This window comes from Aegilops tauschii, chromosome 5 (assembly GCF_002575655.3).
Source record: "Aegilops tauschii subsp. strangulata cultivar AL8/78 chromosome 5, Aet v6.0, whole genome shotgun sequence".
Classification (NCBI taxonomy): domain Eukaryota; kingdom Viridiplantae; phylum Streptophyta; class Magnoliopsida; order Poales; family Poaceae; genus Aegilops; species Aegilops tauschii.
Genome location: NC_053039.3, coordinates 253,277,482 through 253,300,763, shown reverse-complemented (window position 1 = coordinate 253,300,763; position 23,282 = coordinate 253,277,482). Strand labels below are relative to the sequence as shown.

General features: G+C 46.5%; 1 protein-coding gene and 1 non-coding gene across 5 annotated transcripts; both read left to right on the top strand.

The window, feature by feature from the left end:
- The first annotated feature begins 10,536 nt into the window (after positions 1-10,536).
- On the top strand, positions 10,537-14,919 carry LOC109785389 (cytochrome P450 714C2). Of its 4 annotated transcripts, none has more exons than XM_020343988.4 (7): positions 10,537-10,809; positions 11,155-11,297; positions 11,436-11,817; positions 12,380-12,606; positions 12,844-13,091; positions 13,732-14,095; positions 14,301-14,919. In XM_020343988.4, the coding sequence occupies exons 3-7, from the start codon at positions 11,511-11,513 to the stop codon at positions 14,724-14,726; spliced, it is 1,572 nt and encodes a 523-aa protein (XP_020199577.1). In that variant the 5' UTR covers positions 10,537-10,809; positions 11,155-11,297; positions 11,436-11,510; the 3' UTR covers positions 14,727-14,919. The 4 variants fall into 4 exon arrangements, with proteins under 4 accessions (XP_020199577.1, XP_020199578.1, XP_040245522.1 ...); XM_020343989.4 differs by having other exon boundaries at positions 10,557-10,809; positions 12,380-12,600; XM_040389588.3 differs by lacking the exon at positions 11,155-11,297 and having other exon boundaries at positions 10,702-10,809.
- A 77-nt stretch (positions 14,920-14,996) lies between these two features.
- On the top strand, positions 14,997-15,080 carry TRNAL-CAA (transfer RNA leucine (anticodon CAA)). The gene has a single exon. It is a non-coding gene; the product is annotated as a tRNA-Leu (tRNA).
- Positions 15,081-23,282: the final 8,202 nt, after the last annotated feature.

The following is a 23,282-nucleotide window of genomic DNA, read 5'->3' as shown; positions in this document are numbered from 1 at the left end:
CAACTAGAGGCTTACTAGGGACATGTTGTGGTCTATGTATTCACACATGCATTACGATTTCCAGTTAATACAATTATAGCATGAACAATAGACAATTATCATGAACAAGGAAATATAATAATAACCATTTTATTATTGCCTCTAGGGCATATTTCCAACATCGGCTACTTAGGGACGGTTGCTTCTTCATGAACCATCACCATAACTTCCGCATAGGCTTGCCCACCATACACTTCCGCCACCCCAACTTAACCCAATTTTGTTTGTGTTGTGAGTTGTGTCTCCTAAGGTGTTTAGGATACTTAGGGACCGTGCTTCCAACTCCGACACCATGTATAGCTCATCACACCCTTCTGCAACCTTAGCCCATTTTGACCGGGTTTCCACCAATACTTCCGCAACCACCACCACATCCCCGCTACCACCATTTGAAATTTGACATTTGAGATTTTGAGTTCGCGGTTTTTTCCGTTTCCTAAGGTGTTTCAGCTAATTAGGAACGGTTCGACATCGACAACACCGCCACTCATCATCGCCACGAGGTCTTCATCGACTTTAACCACTTCACCATCATCCGTCCGTGGCTTACAAATGATAAACCCTCGACGGTAACCTCGACGACACCATTGTATATTCCCCTTGCAATTGCATTGATAACCCCTAGCCCATTTTGCGTCACTGGCCTATCGAGACTAGCCATTGAGTATTGCTGGCAACGTTACTTGTGCACATTAGTGATCTACACCATCCATTGCATACATACCATATCATATTGGTAGCATATGATCCCTTGTGTCACAAGATTGTTCCCGTATATACACAATTGCTATCTTGGTTTGTGCATTTCGCATTGTGGCCATATCAAAAAAAGAAGAGAATAAGCTTTTAAGCAAAGAAAAAGAGAGCAAATAAGCTTGTAAGCAATAGCCATAGCATCATACCACATTGCATATAAGATTGTAATATCCGATCATCTTGGATCATCGTGTGCGACACACCGGGAACCATACATACATAGCATACTTGGGATAGAAGTTGATACATTTGGCATCTTATAGGTTGTGCACAAGTGTCGTATCCGCCTATTGAGCAATCGTGCTAGCGTCTCTCTTGAGTTGTGCAACATGAGCGTTTTTCGTGGATTCCACATTTTGTGCTCACCCCTTGGTTGCACGACCCCATTTATCTATCCATGTGTGTGTTTTCGTGTGCCATTCATTGCTATTGGTCTACTTGTTTCACTTGCGAATTTGTGAATCTCTTTCAACATTATTGACTCTTGCTAACATTTTGCATCAAATTTTTGTGCCACTATCCTCACCGAGCTACTCCATAAGCCTTACTTGTGTAGGTGTGAGAATTGACAAGATCCGATACCAATTGTGCTATTTCCTTGTTACATTATTGAGTGATCATTGATCCATCTTCAACATTGGTTAAGGTACATTTGGTCTAGTTCTTCTATGGGACTCAAGAACACGAGGAGTATCTCGAGTGAAAGCGCCTAATGGACGACTACCTCAAGCTACATCAAGTTCCTCCCGAAGATCAAGTGAAGTGCGCCATAAAAAACTTCCACGACTATGCGTCCACATGGTGGCTTCACACACCTTCGGAGAGCTACGACATGAGTTGGCCCAAGAAGAAGAGAGCTATGCGGCGAGAGTTCGTGCCTCCAACCTACATGGAACAACTTCTATGCCAATTGGAGAACACCATCCAAGGATCCAAGTCCATCGACGAGTACTTCAAGGAGATGAAGCATGCCTTGCGACGAGCCGGCGTGGACGACCCCATTTCGATGAAGTTCCACTTCGTGATGGGATTTCACAACGACATCTCCAAGACTATCTTCCTCGAGAACTACAAGTCCCTCGACGACAACTACATTGGTGCTCTCAAGGCGGAACAAGAACTCATGAAGGCCAAGGCTTCTCCACCCCAAGCACACTTCTCGAAGACCAAAATCCAAGGTGACGAGCATGAGGCTAGTACCACCAAGATGTCCAAGCCCGATGAGCTCCAAGACGATGCTCCCAAGTTCGAATTCACCGCCATCTCTCTTTGTGGCATTGATGATGCCGGGCTTCCACGACTCTTTTTCAAGATGGTGCGGCGACGACTATGACTACGGAGACCATCAAGGACCAAGCTTTGGAGGCGAGCGACAAGGTGGCGAGCAAGGATGATGCTTCCATCTTAGGAGGAGAGAGTGATGATGTGCCATCTTCGGCCTTCATCCACGACGATGGTGACGAGATGATCGAGCATGGGATTGTCCCTTCGGTCATGGAGGAGAGAGATGATGTGCCATCTTCGGCCTTCATCCACGGTGACAACGATGAGATGGTTGAGCATGGGATTTTCCCTTCGACTACAGCGACATATGATGACTTGAGTGACTTTAGCCACCATATTGAGAGTGAGAGTGACTTCATCACTAGCCCCATATATGATGTGTTGCCCCAATTCCCATGTGAGGAGAGCCACAACCCCCATCACTTGAGTGAGATGAGTGACTCCACCATATGTGACTTTGAGTGCACCTATTTTGAGGGAGTGAGTGAACCACCACATAGAGAGAGTGAGATAGTTGATAGGTCTCATGAGGCCATTTGCATTTCTAACAACTTGACCTCTACCTCTATTGTGTCTTCTCATTTAGTGCTAGGTCCCATATATGATGATGCGCCGACCCTCGACGACTTTGTCCTTCCTTTGGACATGACGATGGCCATGGTGGAATATGATGCACCCCTACATGGTTCCATCAAGTTGATGATGATGACCACCATTTGGTCTTTGCCACCTCACCTACACCACATGAGTGGAATGAGAATGGTAACATAGGTGAAGGTGATGCTCTAGTCCCACTAGTGGACATTCTTGACATTGATTGCTTGCATGATGTTGATCAACCTATTACCATGCTTCATGCTATTGCGACTTCCCCATGCGATGATTTACCCATTTATGATGAGTTTGATGATTGCCATGTGGAGTATATTAGTTGTGATACCATGTTACATAGGATTTCTTATGAAAATTCTCTAGGTCACATCATGTTTGACAATCCGCTTGACTTGTTGTATGCTATGCATGAGATTCACCATATGTCATATTTGCAATCTCATCGTAGTGACTATGCATATGCCATTAAAATTAACCCAATTTGCACATATGGCATAGATGACAAGCCCATGGTTATTGGCATTTGTTTTTCTTGTGATGATATTGATATGCTCCCTTTGCATCATTTATCTCATATGCCATGCCATGACCACCTAGCTTCGGATATGCATTGTTTTGGGTGTTACCCATTTTCTCCATATGATGTTTCTGATATTGCCCATGAGGAGACCCCCATAGTTTCCTCATACATTTTAGGAGATTTTGATCCATCCCATCAATTTCATGATCCCAATACTTGTGTGCACCATATGCTCCCCATGAATAAACATGCTATTGATGTGCCATATACTTGTATGCTAGATTTGTATCCCCATCGTGTTATACGAAATAACTATTCCTTCATGATGGATGACATGTTCTTATACCATGCATCAAATTTCTTCGAGCATTGCTTATCTTGTGCTAACTCACACATGCACATACACATCATGATGGATGATGTGTACATTTACCACGCACACAATCTTTTTGGTTTGTGTCTCTTTTGTGTAGGTACCCATGAATACTTGTCAACCTCCCAATCCCATGAGTTGACAAAATGAGCTCTAGAGAGCAATGATGACTTGGGATCCCATGGATTGTCTTTCCCACCGCTCTCTTCGCGCAAAGACTTCGCACATTTCTTCTACATGGCCCTCACTTGGCTATGGGTTATTGTCCAATACATATTCTATGCCCATCTCGCCATGTTCACTTTGCATGATATGCCCATTCCTATGCCTTTTCCATGCATTTATGACCCATGCTTTGCATTACACATGATGATTGATTCTAGTACTTGTATGTGTATTTGCAAGCTTGGTGGAGATATCACTTGTTATTGCCATGTTTGCTTTCTTCCCCGTGCCTATGATGATACTATGATCTTGCTTTGTGTTCGTGCTTGCGATATGTCATGTGCATTGCCTATGCCTATAATTTGCTCACATGACATGATTGCCATGATTCCCTCTAGTGTGTGGCATCTTCGCTCCACTAGTTTGCACGACTTGATTACTATGACTGCTTGCCTTGTTGCATCACCAATGATTCATACTTGCTCATTTCATGTGGTTGATGACAACCATTACCATGCTTTGCACATGATTCATATTGCTTATTGTCATATATCTCCATACGTTGCATCTCTCATGCTAGATGATTTGCCATGTATTGAGTGCAACAATGCTCTTAGTCTTGCTAATGAGATTGCCCCCATAGCATTCTCGCATATATTTGGAGATCTTGACATATTTCTTGTGAAGCACGCTTGTCTTACCTCTTTGCACCATATACCTAGTGCCATGAATATTGCCATTGTTGCATCATATTATTCATGCACTTGTGCTTCTAATGGTTATGTGCACGAGAAGAGAACCATCATGATGGATGATGTGTGTTATCTACCATGCACATACGTTCTTTGTTTTGTTGTGTGCATGTGTAGGATGCTTGCGTCGTGTCAACTTCCACGTCATGTGAGTTGACAATCCGAGCTCTTGAGAGCGAGCCACTTTTGACCGATGTACTTCTACAACGCATTTTCTACAACTTCGGCATTGTGAAGAATGCACAAGGACATGCTTTCAAGGTGATATCCTTCTCTTTTGAGAACCCCCAAACCATGAGCATGGATATTATGGATCATACTACTTGTGTTGCTTGCACCGTGAGACTTATTTGCCATCTTGGACTACTTGATTGCACACATGTTAGAGATCTTGCTTCGACTTGTCATTTTCACCTTTCCATGCCTCATGACATATATACCTTGTGTGCTGCATCCAATTCTTGGATTACTTGCTCCTCTCATATGCTTGGTTGCAACAATTTCATCACTTCACATATGCCATGTCCCATTAATTGCTACATGCTTGCCTTGATTGCCTCACACATGATGAACAATTGCTCTTTCCATTGTGTTGAGTGCCACACGATATTCACTACACCCCATGCACATTATGCTTGGATTGTCTCGCACTTGACCCATGTGTTTAGACACTTCATCTCCTTTGGTATTGTGAATGCTTCTTATGCCTACCATAGACCTTTCATTGAGTGCTTTGATGTGCTTACATGCCATGTCACAATCCTTTGCCAAACCATATGCTTTGCATGATGACGACACTTGTTGGGTGAATCACCACTTGAATGCTTGGTTTTGCACTAACGCTAACCACATTGTTTTTCCAAGTGTTTGTTGTCTTTGCTCCTTTTGGAATCACTGGACGGTGTGACATTGGAGAGTGCCCATTACGAGCTTGAAGATGATGAGTACTTGGTGAACGTCCACTTCTACACGGCGAAGCCATCTCTTTCCCATGGTGATTTGGTTTTCGATCCGAGGTCGGATCTTTCCCAAGGGAGGGGAGATGATGCGGAGCATCCAACAGACATCACCATGTCAAGAGTCCGTTTGGCGAGTGACACGTGCGACATCTACTTCACATACCCAAAGGTGAATCATCTCCTTCACACATGCTCACTTGACCCCTCCGAGGATGGTGTACTACTTGACACTCCACTCGTGTGCATGCATAGGTATTGCCGGAGGTTCACGGATGACGAGGAGGAGTGCAAGCGCCAAGGAACAACTACACCATCCGCGAGGGAAGCATGGAAGCGAAGACGGAAGAAGACGGAGCTGCTGAAGCTACAGCGGCCGGACATCCGGCGCCTGGGCAGCCGTGCAAGAGCTGCCCCAACACACGACCAAAAGCATCAACGGCCGAACATCCGGCGCCAGCCCGGACATCCGGCACCTCAGCAATGCCCGACATCCGACAGTCACCCCCGGAAATCCGGACAACAGCTATCCAGAGAAGAGCGGAATGACTTGTTCCAAGCTGGACATCCGGCCAGTGCCCCGAACATCCGGCGTCTCACGAACGGCCGGACATCCGGCCCCCAGCCCGGACATCCGGCGCCTGCCTGCGCGCAGGTTCGGGCCAGAGGCCCATGTATCCCCCTTTCCCCCTTACCCCTTCGTGGCTTAGACTATATATATACATCCCCCTCCTCCTAGTTAGGGTTAGCAAAGGATTAGCTCATTTGAGATAGAGCTTTGCTCATCCATCCGGATCTACTCCACCGAGAGAGATCGTGCCTCTACGGAGAAGATCCACCTTGGATTCAACACCCCTTCATGGGATGACCCCTCAAGACCTCCTCACGGAGATGAACTAGTTACCGGTTGTATCGTCCTTTGTTGGATTTGGATCGTGTATCTCTTTGTGTTTCGAGGATCTAGCACATGTGTGATCGTTCCTTGTCTATTTGAGTATTTCCTCTCGTTTCCCCTCGTGATTTCCCTCGTGTTTCCCCTCGTGTTCTTCGTGTTCTTCGTAGGATCCGCTCCAATCGTGAAAGATCGGCCATCTAGGGTTCCACCCTACATCATCTTGGGTAGCGGCAAGCGGGGTCCCTCCTGGCGAGCCTTCCCCTTCTCGGCGGCGGAGAACCTCTTCGTCGGTGCCATGGGAGCTGCGGCAAGATGGCGAGGCAAAGAGGAAGAAGAGAGAGCGTCCGGCGAGATGAAGGAGATGAGCAAGGGGGGCTCCGCCCCTCTCCTCATTTATAGCCAGGAGGAGGCCAACCGACGGCCTCCACGATCGCACGCAATGATGATTTTTCTCTGCATGCAGCAGAGTCTCGTCAAGTTGAACGGTTTCCGAGGCAGCATGGGGAAGTGGAGGCGCCCACGTCCCATCAATCGCCACGCTTCGACCGAGGCCGCAGGTGGTTGTGGCCCGCGGCGCTCCGCACTTGCCCTTTGGCTTTGCCTCGAAGCCAAGTTCGAGCGCGCCTTGGGCCCGGGGGCTACTGTCGGCGTCCTGGGAACGGGGGTACCCAGACTTGCCTGCCTGCGGCCTGTGGCGTGGCTCCGTCAACGCCCGGTACGGCCCAGCTTCAGCAGCAACAGCTCAAGACCCTCGCGAGGGGCCAAGCCTCGCGAGGCGGACGTCACCAAGACCTCCCTGGGGGCGGCCTCACTAGGCTGGCTCCCGAGGAGCGGAGATATCTATGCAAGGTTCACCACGCGAGGTTCACATGACGTGAGCCATGACGACCAAGGCCAGGCGGGCGCCAGTGGGCGCAGTGTACCAGTTTCCTCTTTGGTGCTAAGGAGGCAAGCATAGGCGCGGAGTCCCGAGGAATCAAGCAAAGGTTTCCATTCCGGTGCAACAAGACCAAGACCACCCGGACTGCAGGATGGAGGTCATCGCGGAGCCTGCCGCAGCGTCACCACTAAAGCCTTTTGCAGGCGAAGACCGCTTTTGTCAGGATAGCTTGTACTAGTTGTCTCCCTTCAAATTTGGCCGTTGTGGGATCCCTTCCTGCCTACATTTGGGAAGAGGACCAAGGCCACTATAAATAGGACTTGGCCACCACCATAGAGGGGCATCTTGAATCGGATCCATTCCACCCTGACCACCTCACCAGCTCATCAAGCTCAAGAACACCTCACCTCCTGAGGTTGTTCCACCACTATACTAGTTCATCCTCAGCCCCTCGAGGCAATCCACCACAAAGCTGGAGTAGGGTATTACACCGCAAGGTGGCCCGAACCAGGATAAATCCCTGTGTCTCTTGTTCTTTGGGTTCGTTGAGCTCGGCCGTGGAATCATCGATCAGGCAGACTGGGGAGAGAGAGTTCGTCGTGCGCACCCCAGAGTTTGAACCTCTCAAGGGTCCGCGGAACCCCGAATCCGACACTTGCCAACCATCTTCTCGACAACCCAGCCCTTGCCGCCGCCATGGGGTTTAGCAAGCTTGGCAGGAAGCACGACCACGAGGCCGGCTCGTCGTCCGGGTGCTGGCCAGCCAACTTCACCATTGCCCCGCAGTTGGCACGCCAGCTGCTCTACCTCCTGGTCCACGTATGTCGATATTTTTGGGAGCATGACATTCCGGCGCCATGCCTGGACATAAATTTGCCGCACGACTGGCACCTCAACTCCGATAGGGTGCCGGCGTCGGTGGTGTCACGGTCGGACCGTGCGCGGATGGTGGAGATCCGCCGCCACCGAGCATGACGTCCACCGCCAACAAAGGTTGGGTGCGCCGGCTGCGTGTGCTCCATCGTCGGTGGTGCTGAAGGGGGAAGACCAAGAGGAGGAGGAGGCGTACCTCGCGGCACTCGAGGAGGCCACCAGGTGGGCCTATGAGGAGTCGAAGCTCCAGGAGCTGGCTAGGTGGCCAGGCCTTGTGTGGGCACTGGCAGCTTCAACGGCTGGCGTGGAGGCCAACACGCATGGCTAAATTTCGTGTTTTGACCCTTTTTTGAAAGTTATTCGAAATCTAACCCCAGTTCGTAAAAAATTCGGGATCTGGCCCTTTTTCCTACCGCCATTGTCTCTGGCGGTAAGGTTTAAGTGTGTGCCGCCAGAATCTCTGATGATAGACTTTGACTACACCGTAACGGACATGTAATGTGAAAAATACCCTACCGTGATGGTAGCCCCTTGGCGGTAGGGGCCAATGAAATGTCAAAGCCCGTGGCAGCTAAAGCTGCGGTGCACTGCTCCATAAAGTGTGCTGCTTTGAAATACTAAAAGATACTGTAAGATAGATGGTGCAGGTATGGGGATGGGTGAATGATTGAGCTGCATGCCTTGAACGATCTGTTCATGCATGTGATAGATGTATGGATGTGCTGCATGCATTGAGTGCTGTGTGCATGCATGGGAGCGTGAGCACACAACAGCGGCAAGTTTCAGGCAGTAGAATTTTATATGATCCCTCTCTCATGTGCGCGCTCGCTCTCTCTCGTGCATGACCAGTGACTGACTACTAGGTTAATAGATTATTCAGATTGACAGGGCGTGTGGAATCTGGCTAGAGGACCATACCGTCAAATACCTTGACGGTAGGTTGCATTGCCTACCGACAAGGACTACGGCGGTCTTTTTTATATTAAACGGGTGCCGGCAAGTCCTATCGTCAGAGACCGTGACGGTAGATTATGCAACCCTACCGTTATAGACTCTGACGGTAGCAAAATGGTTAGACCCGAAATTTTTACGAATTGGGATCAGATCTCAAATAACCTTAAAAAAAGTTAAAACACGAAAATTTGCCCACCACCGCCACCAGCATCCGGTGTGTAGTCTTGGGAATGGACGGGCATTGTGCCAGTCTACATGTTGCGCACGCCTGTTCGACTGGGTGTGACCAATGAGGAGGTTGAGCGAGAGGCGGCAGAGCGGGAGATGGCGGCATAGCGGGAGACGACGGCACAGGCGGTGCAACATAAACAGCAGACGACGCAGTCGGATGTGACACAACAAGCGACATCACTGGCGGCCTACTAGCAGGCCTTCGAGAAGACCAACGAGGGTAGACAACAACTCCTAGGTTGCAAGCTGTGGGGTTGCTTTTTTTCCAAAGTTTTTTTCTTCATGTTTTAAGTTTAAATTAATGTAAGCGGACTTTCGCCAACGGTTTAGATATTAAGATATACTCCCTCCGTTTCAAATTACTCGTCACAGAAATGGATGTATCTAAAACTAAAATACATCTAGATACATCCATATCTGCGACAAGTAATTCGGAACGGAGGGAGTATTTTTAATGTTTCTTGGATTAAGGTTTTCCTTAAATCACCCAAGTCTAAAATTCATCGTTCGTGTTGGGCGCATCTACGTGCCCGCGGCTAAACACGGACATGACGGCCGACATCCGCCTAGCCGATCTAAACAAACAAAAAAGATAAAATCCGCGTCTGTTTGCATCAGCGTGTTGAAGTTGGGCCGACGGACTGCAATTGAGTGTTTGTGTCATCGACACCTCTTCAGATAATGGAGGGACAAGATCCACTGAATACGAACGCCACATGGCTAGGAATAGGATTAAAGCTAGCTGTTTACCGAAAATTGCTTTTGGAGCTGGTGCTTCACGGAGGCCGGTTTTTGAAAAATTCTAAATTCAACATATTTCTATATTTTAAAAATTTATGAAAAAAATACAAATATATATGGAGGCATAACACACATGTGTAAAATTTCAGGACGAAATACGTTTACATTAGAGCTGTGCAAAAAAAATTGTGACTTTTCAGCACACGATACTATTCATCCCAAAAGTCCATGAATTTATTCATTTTGCACAGATCACATCTTAAGGTATTTCATTCTGAAATTTTACACACATACACATCACATCCTTGTGTAATTGTACAATTTTTTCAGATTTCTTTGAAACCAAAAAGTATGAATTTTGATTTTTTTTTTCAAAAAAAAAAACAGCGTCCATGGGGCCGAGCTCCAAAATGCCGTTCTCGCTGTTTACGCTGAGTTCTGTCTACCGCTGTAAAAAATATTTTGAAAGAACTCCACCGCTGTAAATTGAACTGGCCCTTAAGGCCATGGTGGCGGAATGAGAAAAGTAAGAAAGGGAAACGTATTTGCATTGGAGTAATTTTGCTAGGGTTCTTCTCTCTCTCTTCCTCTGTATCCCCACTCGCGAAAACCACGAACACCAGCGAATCCCGGCCCAAATTCATCTGCAAATTAGCTGCGGAATATTCCCTCCTTTCCCCAGTAGCCTAGATTGCGCGGGCCGCGGCAAAGAGTAGCGCAATTTTGGCGGGCGGGCGCTCGTCCTTGCTCAATCCTGCCTGTTTCTCTAGTCCTACAGGTTAATCTCTTAAAAGAACATACTTGCTTTTTTGATTTGGGGAATGAGTCTATTTTTTTTTATCTGCTCTATCTTCAGTTTCAATCACGAGTCTTCTTTCTTTTGTTGAAATTCGGGGCAGCGCTCCTTAGCCATAGCGTTTCATCGCTTGTCTGTTAGCGTGGTCGATTTGTTTTATCTAGTAAGTTAGTAACCATGCTCATGTATGAACGGTAACATGTACAGGACTGATACTCTGCCGCCTGCAATAATAAAATACAGTACATGAAAGTATCAGTCTACATCTTCTTGCGGCCTAGTACTATGATTACCTATTTATCTGAGACCTTGCAACTTTGCAAGCAGGTTGAGTGTGTTAAGATTGTTCCACCAACTACGAGCATCTCCTCACCCGCCGAAGATGTATTGTATTTAGAACCGAAATTGTTTTTGTGATGGGGGTGCTCTCTGCTCTGGTCATAGCAATCAGACAAAGCTTCTCTCTCAGGGTATGGCAAATCAAAATAACTATGGTCTTTGTTTTGCATTCTTTACTTATTTCTTCTAGAAAACTGGCACTGTCTTATCTGCTAGCTGCTTTCAGAGTGCGTGGCTAATTTGTAGTTTTGCACTTTCCCTGCTCCCAGCTGCGCACCATGGACCACCCAGCAAATATGTATCTTCACATACTATGATCATCTCTCTCTCTCTCTCTCTCCCTCATGATGATGATCCTCTCACCGCGGCAATGGCTGCTGCTGCTACCTCCGTTCTTCCTCTCTACTCTTCTCTTCTCCTACCTGTACACCATCCTATGGCTAAGGCCGGAGAGGCTCAGGCAGAAGCTGAGAAGCCAAGGAGTGAAGGGTCCAAAGCCTTCTTTCCTCTTCGGAAACATACCAGAGATGAGGAGAATCCAGAAACTTGCCACGCCTTATCAAGAAGAGGGAGCAGGGCCTACAGATCGCTTCTCCTCAAATTATGTGGCCATTCTGTTCCCTTACTTCCTCCACTGGACCAGAGTTTATGGTATGTTGACAAACCTGTAGATAGTTTCAGTAAGGAAGGAAATTTAGCTTGAATTTGTTTGGTTGCTGAATTCTAGTCTATTCGATGTTTAATAAATATATTTGTAGCTTTTGTTAGTACAAGTCTTCCTGTAGAAAGAGATATCTATTTTTCTTGCACGGCAGAATTTGTGGGGGGTTCATGGGGAATGCACAATTATAATCACAAAAAAAATCGAGGCCTTTTGTTGTTTCAAGGCGAGTAGATGGTGCTAGATGCTGAAGCCAGTTATGTTCTTTGATGAGGACCTGTTATCTCCTGGAATTTCGTAGTCGTTTAGATGATGTACTATATAGCGTGTCTCACCATATGTTGACTAATCTTCACTTTGAGCCATTAACTTAACATAAACTTTGCTTTTAAGAATATTTGTATTTAAGTTCTGCTTAAGTAGACATGTGTATTATTTTACTGTCATGAATCTTCGATTAGACAGCGGGATTTGGCCCGATAACATGGATAAATGGCCTCTGACCTGCATATCTAAACCTTGCAAGTTGCCGTAAATTTGATGTTGTGTCAGGTTCCATCTACTTGTATGCTACTGGAAGCATACAAACTCTACATGTCATAGATCCTGACATGGTGAAGGAGCTGGCCAGTTGCAAGTCTTTGGATCTTGGAAAGCCTAGCTACTTGCAGAAAGAGCATGGAGCTCTTCTTGGTACGGGAATTTTGACGGCGAATGGTGACCTATGGGTACACCAACGAAAGGTCATTGCACCTGAATTCTTCATGGACAAGGTTAAGGTAACTGTGCCTTCGCCGTGAGTATTTTTCTTCAGACACGCCTTTTTTTAGACAAAAATGCTTCAGACAGTGTTTTTTCATGGTGTTGTTCAACAATAATGCTTCAGACACGCTTTTTTTTAGGCAAAAATGCTTCAGACAGTGTTTTTTCATGGTGTTGTTAAACAGTAATGCTTGCTTTAAAAATGCTTACTACATGCACCATTAGACTAAACTTGACTGTGGAAATATCCACAGGGAATGGTTAATTTGATGATGGATGCTGCACTATCAATGTTGAATTCATGGGAAGAAAAGGTTGAGTCTGAAGGAGGCAGGGCAGAGATTCTAGTTGATGAGTTCTTACGGAACTTCTCAGCTGATGTTATATCAAGAGCTTCTTTCGGAAGCAGTTTTGTCGAAGGCAAAGAGATATTTTACAAAATTCGCCAACTTCAGAAAGCGATGGCGAAGCGAAGTATGCTTATTGGTGTTCCTGGAAGTAGGTATGTTCAATGTATTCATATCATCTTTATCTTTATATATGATGTATTTGACATCAACCCCAGAGGCTACTTCACATACTATACCATGATGGCTATGATGGCAGTGGCATTCCATTATTGATTCTTCACAGCTGTGAAACTGTATAGTTTATGCGTTTGGGAAATAGCACAAATTTTCCAATAACATGTACAAGTACTTAAGCTAACAACGGTCAGTACCTGTCTCAGGTATTTTGAATTCAGAAAGTTTCCGCCAGTATCAGATTCATTTCAGGGTTACTTCGATATATATGTCCTATTTCCACTTGATTAATTTGAACACAAATCATGTTTATTTGTTCTACATGCAATGCTTCACAATTTTCACGCAAGTCCATGTACCATGTTCAATGAAGAGCTGTTAGACAGATAGAAAAGCTACAGGATTGGATATTTTGAACTAGTAACAGTACACTATAGTATACCGAAGTTGAGTGTCACAGACGGACTGTTTTTTTCTAGCCACTACTCCAACATGATTTGACACATGTTTTGCTTTTTTTTTTAAAGCAGTAGCATGATTTTCATGTTTTGTCATCTAATAGAGGAGTACTTATTTTTGATAATAAATATGCTTGAATTTTGCTGCTGGAATAAACAGATATTTACCGACAAAGAGTAATAGAGAGATTTGGAACCTGGGGAGTTGCATCCGTAGCCTCATCTTGAACATAGCCAAGAAGCACGGACAAGATTCAGCGACCACCCCAAATAAGTTTTTTCTGCACTCCATCATTGAGGGTTCTAAATCCGCTTCCTTCTCTTCGTGCACACCCGAGGATTTCATCGTCGACAACTGCAAGAACATCTACTTTGCGGGACATGAGACAACCTCGAGCACTGCCGCATGGTGCCTGATGCTTCTTGCGGCGCACCCTGAATGGCAGGACCGTGCTCGGGTGGAAGTCCTTGACGTTTGTCATGGAGAAGCATTAGACTTCGACAAGCTACGGAAGTTGAAAACGGTACGTATGATCAAGCCTCGCTCTTGTAAATGAGAGAGTTTATTTTTATTAACAAGATAAATACTAGTAGCATGTTTGTCTGAACAAACGTACATATTTCTGAGTAACCAAACCTCTGATATAACTACTTGAATGCATATATAGCTTTTGCTTGCCTTGTGACTGGCTTGTGCAAAGTGCTAATACAAGTATAATGGTATTACAGCTAACGATGGTGATCCAGGAGACCCTCCGCCTGTACCCGCCAGCCTCCTTTGTCACGCGGGAAGCTCTGAAGGACCTGAACCTTGGCGGCATCGACATCCCGAAAGGCACCAACATCAGGGTCTCCATCATGCTGGCTCACCGGGACCCTTCGGCATGGGGCGCCGACTGCGACAAGTTTGATCCGGGAAGATTTGCCGGAGGCATAGCACGCGCCTGCAAGCCCCACCACATGTACATGCCGTTCGGCGTGGGTCCCCGGACGTGCGCCGGCCAGAACCTCGCCATGGTTGAGGTCAAGGTCGTGCTGTCGCTGCTGCTCTCCAGGTTTGAGTTTGCGCTCTCGCCGAGCTACGATCATCGGCCCGTGTTCAGGTTAACCGTGGAGCCCGGGAGCGGCGTGCCGCTGATTCTTAGGAAGCTATGAATGATGGTCCGTTCATCGTTTATGTGCTGTTGCTTGTTGTTTACTGTCATGTCTAACAGGGAGGAACGGCTGGATGTTGACGGTAAACACTTTCTCAGTATGCTGCTGTGCATGAGAGTACCAATTCTTGTCACTTTGACATGGTGCAAAATTTGGTCGTATCAAATATGGTACGTTCAAGAAGGCGTCACTTTGCATTCCGTGTAGCTTGTTTTCCAAATACTGTTATTTAGAGTGTATATATAGTTTATACTCGTCCACAACAAACAAGTCAGGATGGCCGAGTGGTCTAAGGCGCCAGACTCAAGTTCTGGTCCTCTTACGAGGGCGTGGGTTCAAACCCCACTTCTGACAAATTAATGTTTTGCATTTTTCTTCTTCTTTGAGGTTTAATTTTGCATCTCTTTTCCTTCCTTGGATGTTTTATATTTCTTCCTTGCCAAACCCCACTTATGACAAACTAATATTTTTACATGTTTTTTTCCCCTCTTTCTTGAATGTTTTATATTGCCTATTCTCTTCCTTGTTTCCATTCATGCATGGTGTATACTTTCACTAATGTTTTGCATTTTTCTTCTTCTTTGACGTTTAGTTTTGCATTTCTTTTCCTTCCTTGGATGTTTTATATTGCATATATTTCTTCCTTGCCAAACTCCACTTATGACAAACTAATATTTTTATATGTTTTTTCTCTTTCTTGAACGTTTTATATTGCATATTCTCTTCCATGTTCTCATTCACACATGGTGTATACTTTCACTAATGTTTTTCCCTTTTATATTGCAAATATTATTTTATACACATCACTAGTACAAAGACTCTTATAGGCAGAAGTTATTTGTGGCGAGCCCCCAAAGAACCCGTATCTCAAGAAAATATCACTGGTGTAGGAGAACGGGGCATAAGAGAACAAGAGGGGGCAATTATTCATGGTCAACAAGTCACAAGAAGAAGGGGGGATAAGAGAAAAAGTAAGACGCCGGCAAAAAAAAAAGGACCGTCCTTCACTTGGCAGAGTATCTTTGCTGGTCCTCAAACATTCAGAAGGGCGCATATTTGGAGAGTTGGCTCAGGGGAGAAAAACAATATTTGAGAGGTCCATTGGGTACCATCTAGTCCAACGAGAATGGTGCAAAATAGGAGAGGAAATATTTTACTGAGAACGGTTGATGAGCTCATTGATCCCCTTACGGGAACTTGGGATGAGGATCTTGTAAGGAATATTTTCCTTCCGGTTGATGCGGAAAGACTCTTGAGAATTCCTCTATGAGTTCATCTTAATGAGGATTTTATAGCATGGACAGTACAAAGTCTTATACCTTCTCTGTTTGGTATGCCTATTACACCGAGTGAGAACATCATTTTGGAGCTAGAATTACTAGCAACGAAGGGACATCGAACATTAATCCTATGTGGTCGGCTGTTTGGAAACTGGAACTGCCAAGCAAAGTAAAAATATTTATCTGGCGCGCCCTAAAAGGTGTGATTCCTGGTATGGCTTTCCTCGCTCACAGGCACATAAAAGTTTCATCGGAATGTCCAATATGTCGCTCGGGTCCTGAGGATATATGTCACCTTCTCTTACATGTACTCGCGCTCGTAAGGTATGGAAAGCCCTTTGTCTGGACAACATCATTGGCAAGGCTTTGGATGTGGACCATTCAGGATCAGTAGTATTGGAGGAAATTCTCCGCTGGCCGAGAGGAAAGTCCCCGGTACTTGGGCAACTAGGATTGCAAGAAGGTTGTTGCCTCTTGGAATATATGGTGGGAGAGGAGAGAAGCGAGGAAGGTTTTGACTGTTAAACTCCCTTCAGTTCAGCTTTCGATATACAAGCTTTGGCAACAAATTATGCAGAGAAGCACCCTCAGGAGCAAGTGAACAAACCTGGCTGGGAGAGGCCTCCCCCAGGCTTCTATAAGTTGAATACTGATGCCACATTTTTTGAAGATGGCATAGGATCAATTGATGCAGTTCTTCGCAACGGTCATGGGGAGGGGGGATGTCCGGGGTAACACAACGTTTTAGTCATGCCGCGAATTCTGCATCAGCAGAAGCAATATGGTGCCGAGGATTACAACTGGTTAGTGATATTGACTGCTCAAAGATAATTGTGGAATCAGACTATCTTGAGCTAGTAAATGCATGCACTGGAGTTTCAGATATATTGTCCCCCTATTCTGCTATTGTGGCTGACTGTTTTCAGCTTGCACATGAGGTACCATCAATTCAGTTCAGGCATTGTCCCAGGGAAGCAAATACTTTGGCACACCTATTTGCTAGGCATGCTTATGATGCTAATGTAATGTATAAGTGGGATGATGAGCCTCCTAGTTTTTTATTACCTCATGTTCTGAACGATGTAACATTGTTAAATTAGCAATTAAGTGCCAAGAAACTTTCCTTTCAAAAAAAAAACAGATGCGGGCAAAGGAACAAAGACATTCAAGTCCCAAGGAAAAAGCCTTCATGTAGAATAGGGAATTCCTCCCATGTGCCACAGTTTCCCTCCTAGACCAACTAGGGGCCCATAGACTCATCAACCATCCACCAAAGATTACCTTATTCCACCCACCCATCTCTTCATCTCAAGGAAGTTTTGGTCATTGTGAAGGACCCCTTAGGCATGGAGCTCATTCACTCCCACTTGAATAACTCACAATGAGAGACATTCCTCGCCCTCCCTAGAACCATGTTCAAATGGGGTTTGCTCGTGGGCCTCCGTGCTTTTCTGTTGCCTAAGGATGACTTGACTTTGTTCTATTCCTTAAAAAAAGAAAAATGTATAACCTACGTATTAATATAATCTATAGTATTCATATAGAATAAGAATAAAAATTAAGACAATAAACTGCGGATTCTTTCTTTCTGTTCCATTCGAAAAGAAGAAAGAACAGTCATGTTGTCTCCTTCTCACTCCCCGTTGATTTTTTATGGTGTTTTCGATTTCCCTTACACTGACCCCACCTCGCACATGTGCATTTCCTCACTGCTTGGTGCTCATCCTTCTATGTCATCGTCCCCTGAGGCGACTTCCACAGATGCTCTTGCGGCTTCTGCGTGCGGTGTTGCCTCTACGTCGACTCCTCTCACATCTTCGACCCGCGGTTGTGGCCGCTATGCGTCGACACCTCTAGTGGATTCTACACGTGGTTACGGCCGCTCTACGTCGACTGGTTTGATGGCTTTTGCACGTGATGATGGTCGCTCTACATCGACTCCTACAGCGGCGGCCGTATGTGGTGGTCATCGCTCTACGTCGACTTTCTCAGTGGCTTTCACATGCCGCTCTATGTCGAGTTACTGATCTCCGTCGACACTACACGCGGCTTGCACGGGTGGTGGCATTCGCTCTTCGTTGATGTGTTTCTACCTCGACCTCTTCTGCTATGTCACTGTTGTCGGTGTCAAAACCGGCTGATCTCGGGTAGGGGGTCCCAAACTATGCCTCTGAGGATCGAAGGTAACAAGGGACAAAGGGGACACGATGTTTACCCAGGTTCGGGCCCTCTTAATGGAGGTAAAACCCTACGTCCTGCTTGATTGTCTTTCATGAGTATGGGGGGTACAAGAGTTGATCTACCTCGAGATCGTTATGGCTAATCCCTAGCTGTCTAGCCTATATGAATTCTGATAGCCTCTACGGACTAAACCCTCTAGTTTATATACACACCAGAGGGGGCCTAGGGTTGTACAGAGTCGGTTTGCAGAGGAAGGAAATTACATATCCGGACATCAATCTTGCCATCCATGCCTAAGAGAGTCCTACCCGGACACTGGGGAAGGCCTTCTGCCTTGTATCTTCACGGCCCATCAGTCCGGCCCACATTAGTAGCCCGGACACTCGAGGACCTCCTAATCCAGGACTCCCTCGGTAGCCCCCGAACTGGCCTTCAAATGACGATGCAGTATCCGGCTTACGTCTTCGGCTTTTGCAAGGTTGGTTCTTCACTGTATACTGGGTGGATAATTGTTCGGCCCTGGCTTCCTTGTTCCACCTTTATGACTCCTTCCCTGTCTCCTCGATTTCCACGTGCTGGGCGAATGCGAACGGCCCACAATTTTTTATTAAAAAGAAAACACCTGGTCACACGAGGGCAGCACCTATATAAAGAGGTCAAATCCTTCGAGTTCCATCCACATCGCACAGAAAAAACGCCAAGACTAGCCACGAAAAAGCTCCCAAACATGGCCAGCGCCCCCGGCTCTTCTTCGCGCCCCATGGCCCTCAAGAGGGCGATTGGCAGAGCTGCTGAGTGCCTCATCTTTAGTTGAGTCGACTCCAGACGCAGGGATATCTCCCCCTCGCCGATCTAGTCTCCGTTCAAGCGGGATTGGCCTCGATTGGCAACGACATTACGGCTGAAAATTTCCCCAACCCCAATAAGGAGGAGAGGGTGTGCTTCATTCCATTCCTCCTGCGGGGCTTAGGATTTCCAATCCATCCCTTTCTCAGGGGTCTATTGGAATTTTACGGCATCCAGCTGCACAACCTCACCCCAGGTTCGATTCTGCACATCTCAGGTTTCGTCGCCCTCTGCGAACTGTTCTTGGGCACTGAGGCCCATTTTGAATTATGGAGAAAGTTCTTTTGCCTCGCCCCCCCCACCACCGAGGAGGCTCTATATTTGAAGTGGGTGGCGCCGAAGTATGGCATATAGCCGGATCCAGATATCCCGTTGGAACTCGCAAAGAGATATATCCACAGTGGTCTTCGGAGTGGTTTTATATGGATGACGTCCAACTGCCGGACCTAGTTCGGCGCGGCCTTCCCAAATTTTCCAGCGCTCCCCTAAAGAAGCGCCTCAACTGGCGTCCCCGAAGTCCTAAGGAGGAGGACAGCGCGGAAATAAAAAGTTCGGTCAGCAAGGTCAGATTATTGGCCCATGCCGAGCTCTCCATAATTGAGGTTATGGCCATTGTAATAAAAAGATGCGTCCAGCCTCTCCAGTCCAGAGTAACTTCCTTATGGTGCTACAACGGAGAAGACGACGCGTCTCGTTACAGACGCAAGGGTTCGGATACCCCAGCCGAACTAGCCGTGATCTTGGCTGATCTGTACAAGGGCGAAAAGGAAGACTTCCTCCACTTAAACTGCCGAGAAGGTTACTCCATGTACAACCCCATTGAATGGGTAAGACTTCGATTACCCGTGTTGCCTTATTGCCGCCAAGGTATGCTAATCCAGTTGTTCTTTGTTATTAAAACAGTCATGGAGGAAGATGATCGAGGACATTCACTATCCTGCCCCACAGCCAGAGGATCACAATCGCGACGAAGACCCCGGCTTTCACGAGGATCTGGATATATACATAGAGTTTGATGATGGGTATTTTATCAAGCGAGCCTTGACGGCTCGGAAGTGGCTATTACAGCCGACTACCCCCGCCCCTATTTCCTTCGCTGTTGTAAGTATTCAAAGAATCTTCTCAAAAACAAGTCCCTACTCGCACCTTTATCCATTATACTAATCCGTACTTTATAGGATCGGCGCTCAGCAGACCGCATCCCCTCAAGGGCGGTCCCTACGTAGGGTAATCATTCGAAACGAAAGGAGACTGAGAGCGCCGTAGAACCCTCACCGTCTTCAAAGAGGTAGGTCTGTTTAATACGTGCCTAGGCATGAGTTCGGATTTTTAAAGTTCCCCTTTGTCTTTGATTCAGGAGGAACACGCGGCAGACAGTGGGAAAACGCCCTGCTAGCCGAATGTCAGCCAATCCAGCGCCGGACTCGTCAGCTAGGATGAGGGCTGATGCAATGCCAATTCCGCCACCTCATGAGGATTCGGATGACGTATCTATCATGAATTCCGAGGTGGAGAGCGTAATGAATCACCGTCGGCTGAAAGAGGCCATGCGTGCTCCAACTTTTTCTGAGTAGGAATTTACCGCACTTAGTTCGGTGGATGCATATATCTGAGCCGCTCGAGACGGACTTGCCGGAGTTACTCAGCTGTTCTCAAAGGATATACAGGTAAGAGTGTGTGCGATTTTGTTAGACATATGCCAGTAGCCCACGAGACTTGAAGCGGTGAAACCAACCGATTTAAGGATCAATATGACTTGCAGGTTCTCAAAGAGAAGAATACTGCGTTATCCCAGGAGCTGAAACAAACCAGACGCAGCTGAATGACATCACCGCCGAACTGGCGGAAATGAAAAAGGCCGCACTGAGCACGTCCAAGAAGAAAAAACAAGAGGAGGAAAAAGACAAACAATCCAAAGAGATAGAGAGCTTAAAGGCTCAGTTATCGGCCGCTCAATATGAAAATGAGAAGTTGACGGGCGGCATGTTCGGTATGAATTTTAAAACCATCGTAAAGACTCATGTTTAGTCCACAATTCGGACTGTCATAACTCCGTTGCTGCAGGTCTATTAACTGGTCGGCCGGGAGAAGAAGTATCCGGATTTCGAGGCGACGTGCTGAAGGAGCTGTTTGTGGTACATGAGCGGGCCCGGAGAGCCATGAGGAGTATGGTCAAGGCCTTATGGCCATCAGATACCCCTCTAGAAAGTATGGAGGGTTTGGCAAGCCTGTTCAAAGGTGCCCGACGCCGTTTTGAGCTATGGAAGACGTCCGTCTGCCGCGAAGGAGCACGAGAAGCCTGGGTGATGGTGAAAACACGCTTCACCAAGCTAGATCCGAATCACATGGCCCGAGCGGGACCGCAGGGACCGAGCGAGAAAGAAATTCTGTTGAACTTGGTGTATGACCAAGTAATGATAGCTGTGAAATATTCGCAGGAAGACTGTAGGTTAGACAGTCTGATAGATGGAATAGACAAGGAATTGGCATTTGATTCAATGTATTAATGTACTTTATGGTCAACTTGTATCTTTCAGCCGAACATGTGGAAAATTTGTCATTGCAGGCTTTCAGCTTTAACCTACAAACCACAAAGGTGGAGTGTTTCCGGATACTATAACGAAAGAAACATTCAGTATGTCCGGAAACCAGGCAACCCAGTCATTGTGCTCGAACAGACAAAAATTTGAGTTCAGGAGGTATGTTATATTACGTATGTAAGAAACATCTTCCAAGGAGAATAGTTCCGTTAAGGGTTCCTTTCCTTGGGTTGGCAAGCTATAATTGTGCGTGCCTGGGCTTTGGTCCGTATTACGGAAAAACTGTCCCGCATTGTTTTTGAATAGTTACAAGAATGCAACAATTTGTTGTTTGATTGCCGACCAACTATTCTCTTAAGAACGCTAGCTTTTGGCTTCACCCGTCTGAGGTACAGGTCCGGATTACCCGGTTGTAACAATCGCAGAGGTGCTCCCTTTATGCCCTAGCCGAACAATCGGGAACGTAGGGCATAAACATATGAGCGAGGCAACCTAGCTTGGCAAAAACAGAAGTCATAGAGGTGCATATAATGGCAAAAGAGTGTATATAAACAGACGACATATAAGTTGTGAGCTCCAGGCTCTGAGTAATAATAAGCTTTGGTTTAAAGAAGCCCCCAGTCATGGTGGGGTGTATACATTTTAAGATGTGTACCCCTCGAGAGTTTAGTCTATCCGAACATATCCTGGGAAACGTATAAGAATGAGAAAACAAAAACAAGTGAAGAGGGAAAGAAAAGGGCGAAAAAGAAATAGGCCAAATTTATGCGTAGAATCTTTGGAGCCGAGCAGCGTTTCATGGATTCGGCTCTAGGCGATTATCCGATGCATTATGAAGGCGATAGGCCCCCCCTATGAGAACTTCATCTATAATGAAGGGACCCTCCCATTTTGGCTTAAGCTTGTCCTTCTTCTTCTCCGGGAGGCATAAAACGAGTTCGCCGACATTATAAGTATTTGCCCACACTTCTCTACTTTGGTATCTCCAAGCCTGTTGTTGATAAAATGCGGAACGGGCTCTTGCAATATCGCGCTCCTCCTCCAGGCCGTCTAGGTCGTCCTGCCGATCGAGCTCGGCTTCTCCTCTCTTCATACATGTGCACTCACGGTGAGTCGTGAATAATGTCGCAGGGCAAGACAGCCTCTGCGCCGTACACCATGAAAAAGTGTGTGTATCCGGTCGTGCAATTGGGCGTGGTCCGCAATCCCGAGAGTATGGAATCGAGTTCCTCGACCCAGTGTTTATCTGACTCCCGTAGGGATCGCACTAGTCTAGGTTTAATGCCGCTCATCATCAGGCCATTAGCCCGTTCGACCTGACTGTTTGTTTGAGGGTGGTATATAGAGGCGTAATCGACCTTAATGCCCATGTTAGCGCACCAATTTTTTTACCTCATCGGCTGTGAAATTGGAGCCATTATCAGTGATGATGCTGTGCGGGACACCATAACGGTGTACCACGCCTGATATAAAGTCGATCACTGGTCCAACTTCAGCCTTTTTACTGGTTTGGCCTCTATCCACTTAGTGAATTTATCCACCATAACCAGCAAGTATTTCTTCTTGTGGCTTCCCCATTTAAGGGGTCCGACCATATCTAGCCCCCAGACCGCAAAGGGCCAAGTGATGGGGATTGTTCTTAAGGCAGTGGGTGGCATATGACTTTGATTGGAGAAAAGATGACATCCCACACAGCGCTGTACAATGGC

What these genes read in the sequence shown, in the direction of transcription:
- LOC109785389 (XM_020343988.4), top strand. Translation starts at nt 11,511, where the DNA reads ATGATGATGATCCTCTCACCGCGGCAATGGCTGCTGCTGCTACCTCCG. An exon ending in TCTTCATGGACAAGGTTAAG is followed by an intron (nt 12,607 to 12,843) that starts GTAACTGTGCCT and finishes AAATATCCACAG; the next exon opens with GGAATGGTTAATTTGATGAT. An exon ending in ATTGGTGTTCCTGGAAGTAG is followed by an intron (nt 13,092 to 13,731) that starts GTATGTTCAATG and finishes TGGAATAAACAG; the next exon opens with ATATTTACCGACAAAGAGTA.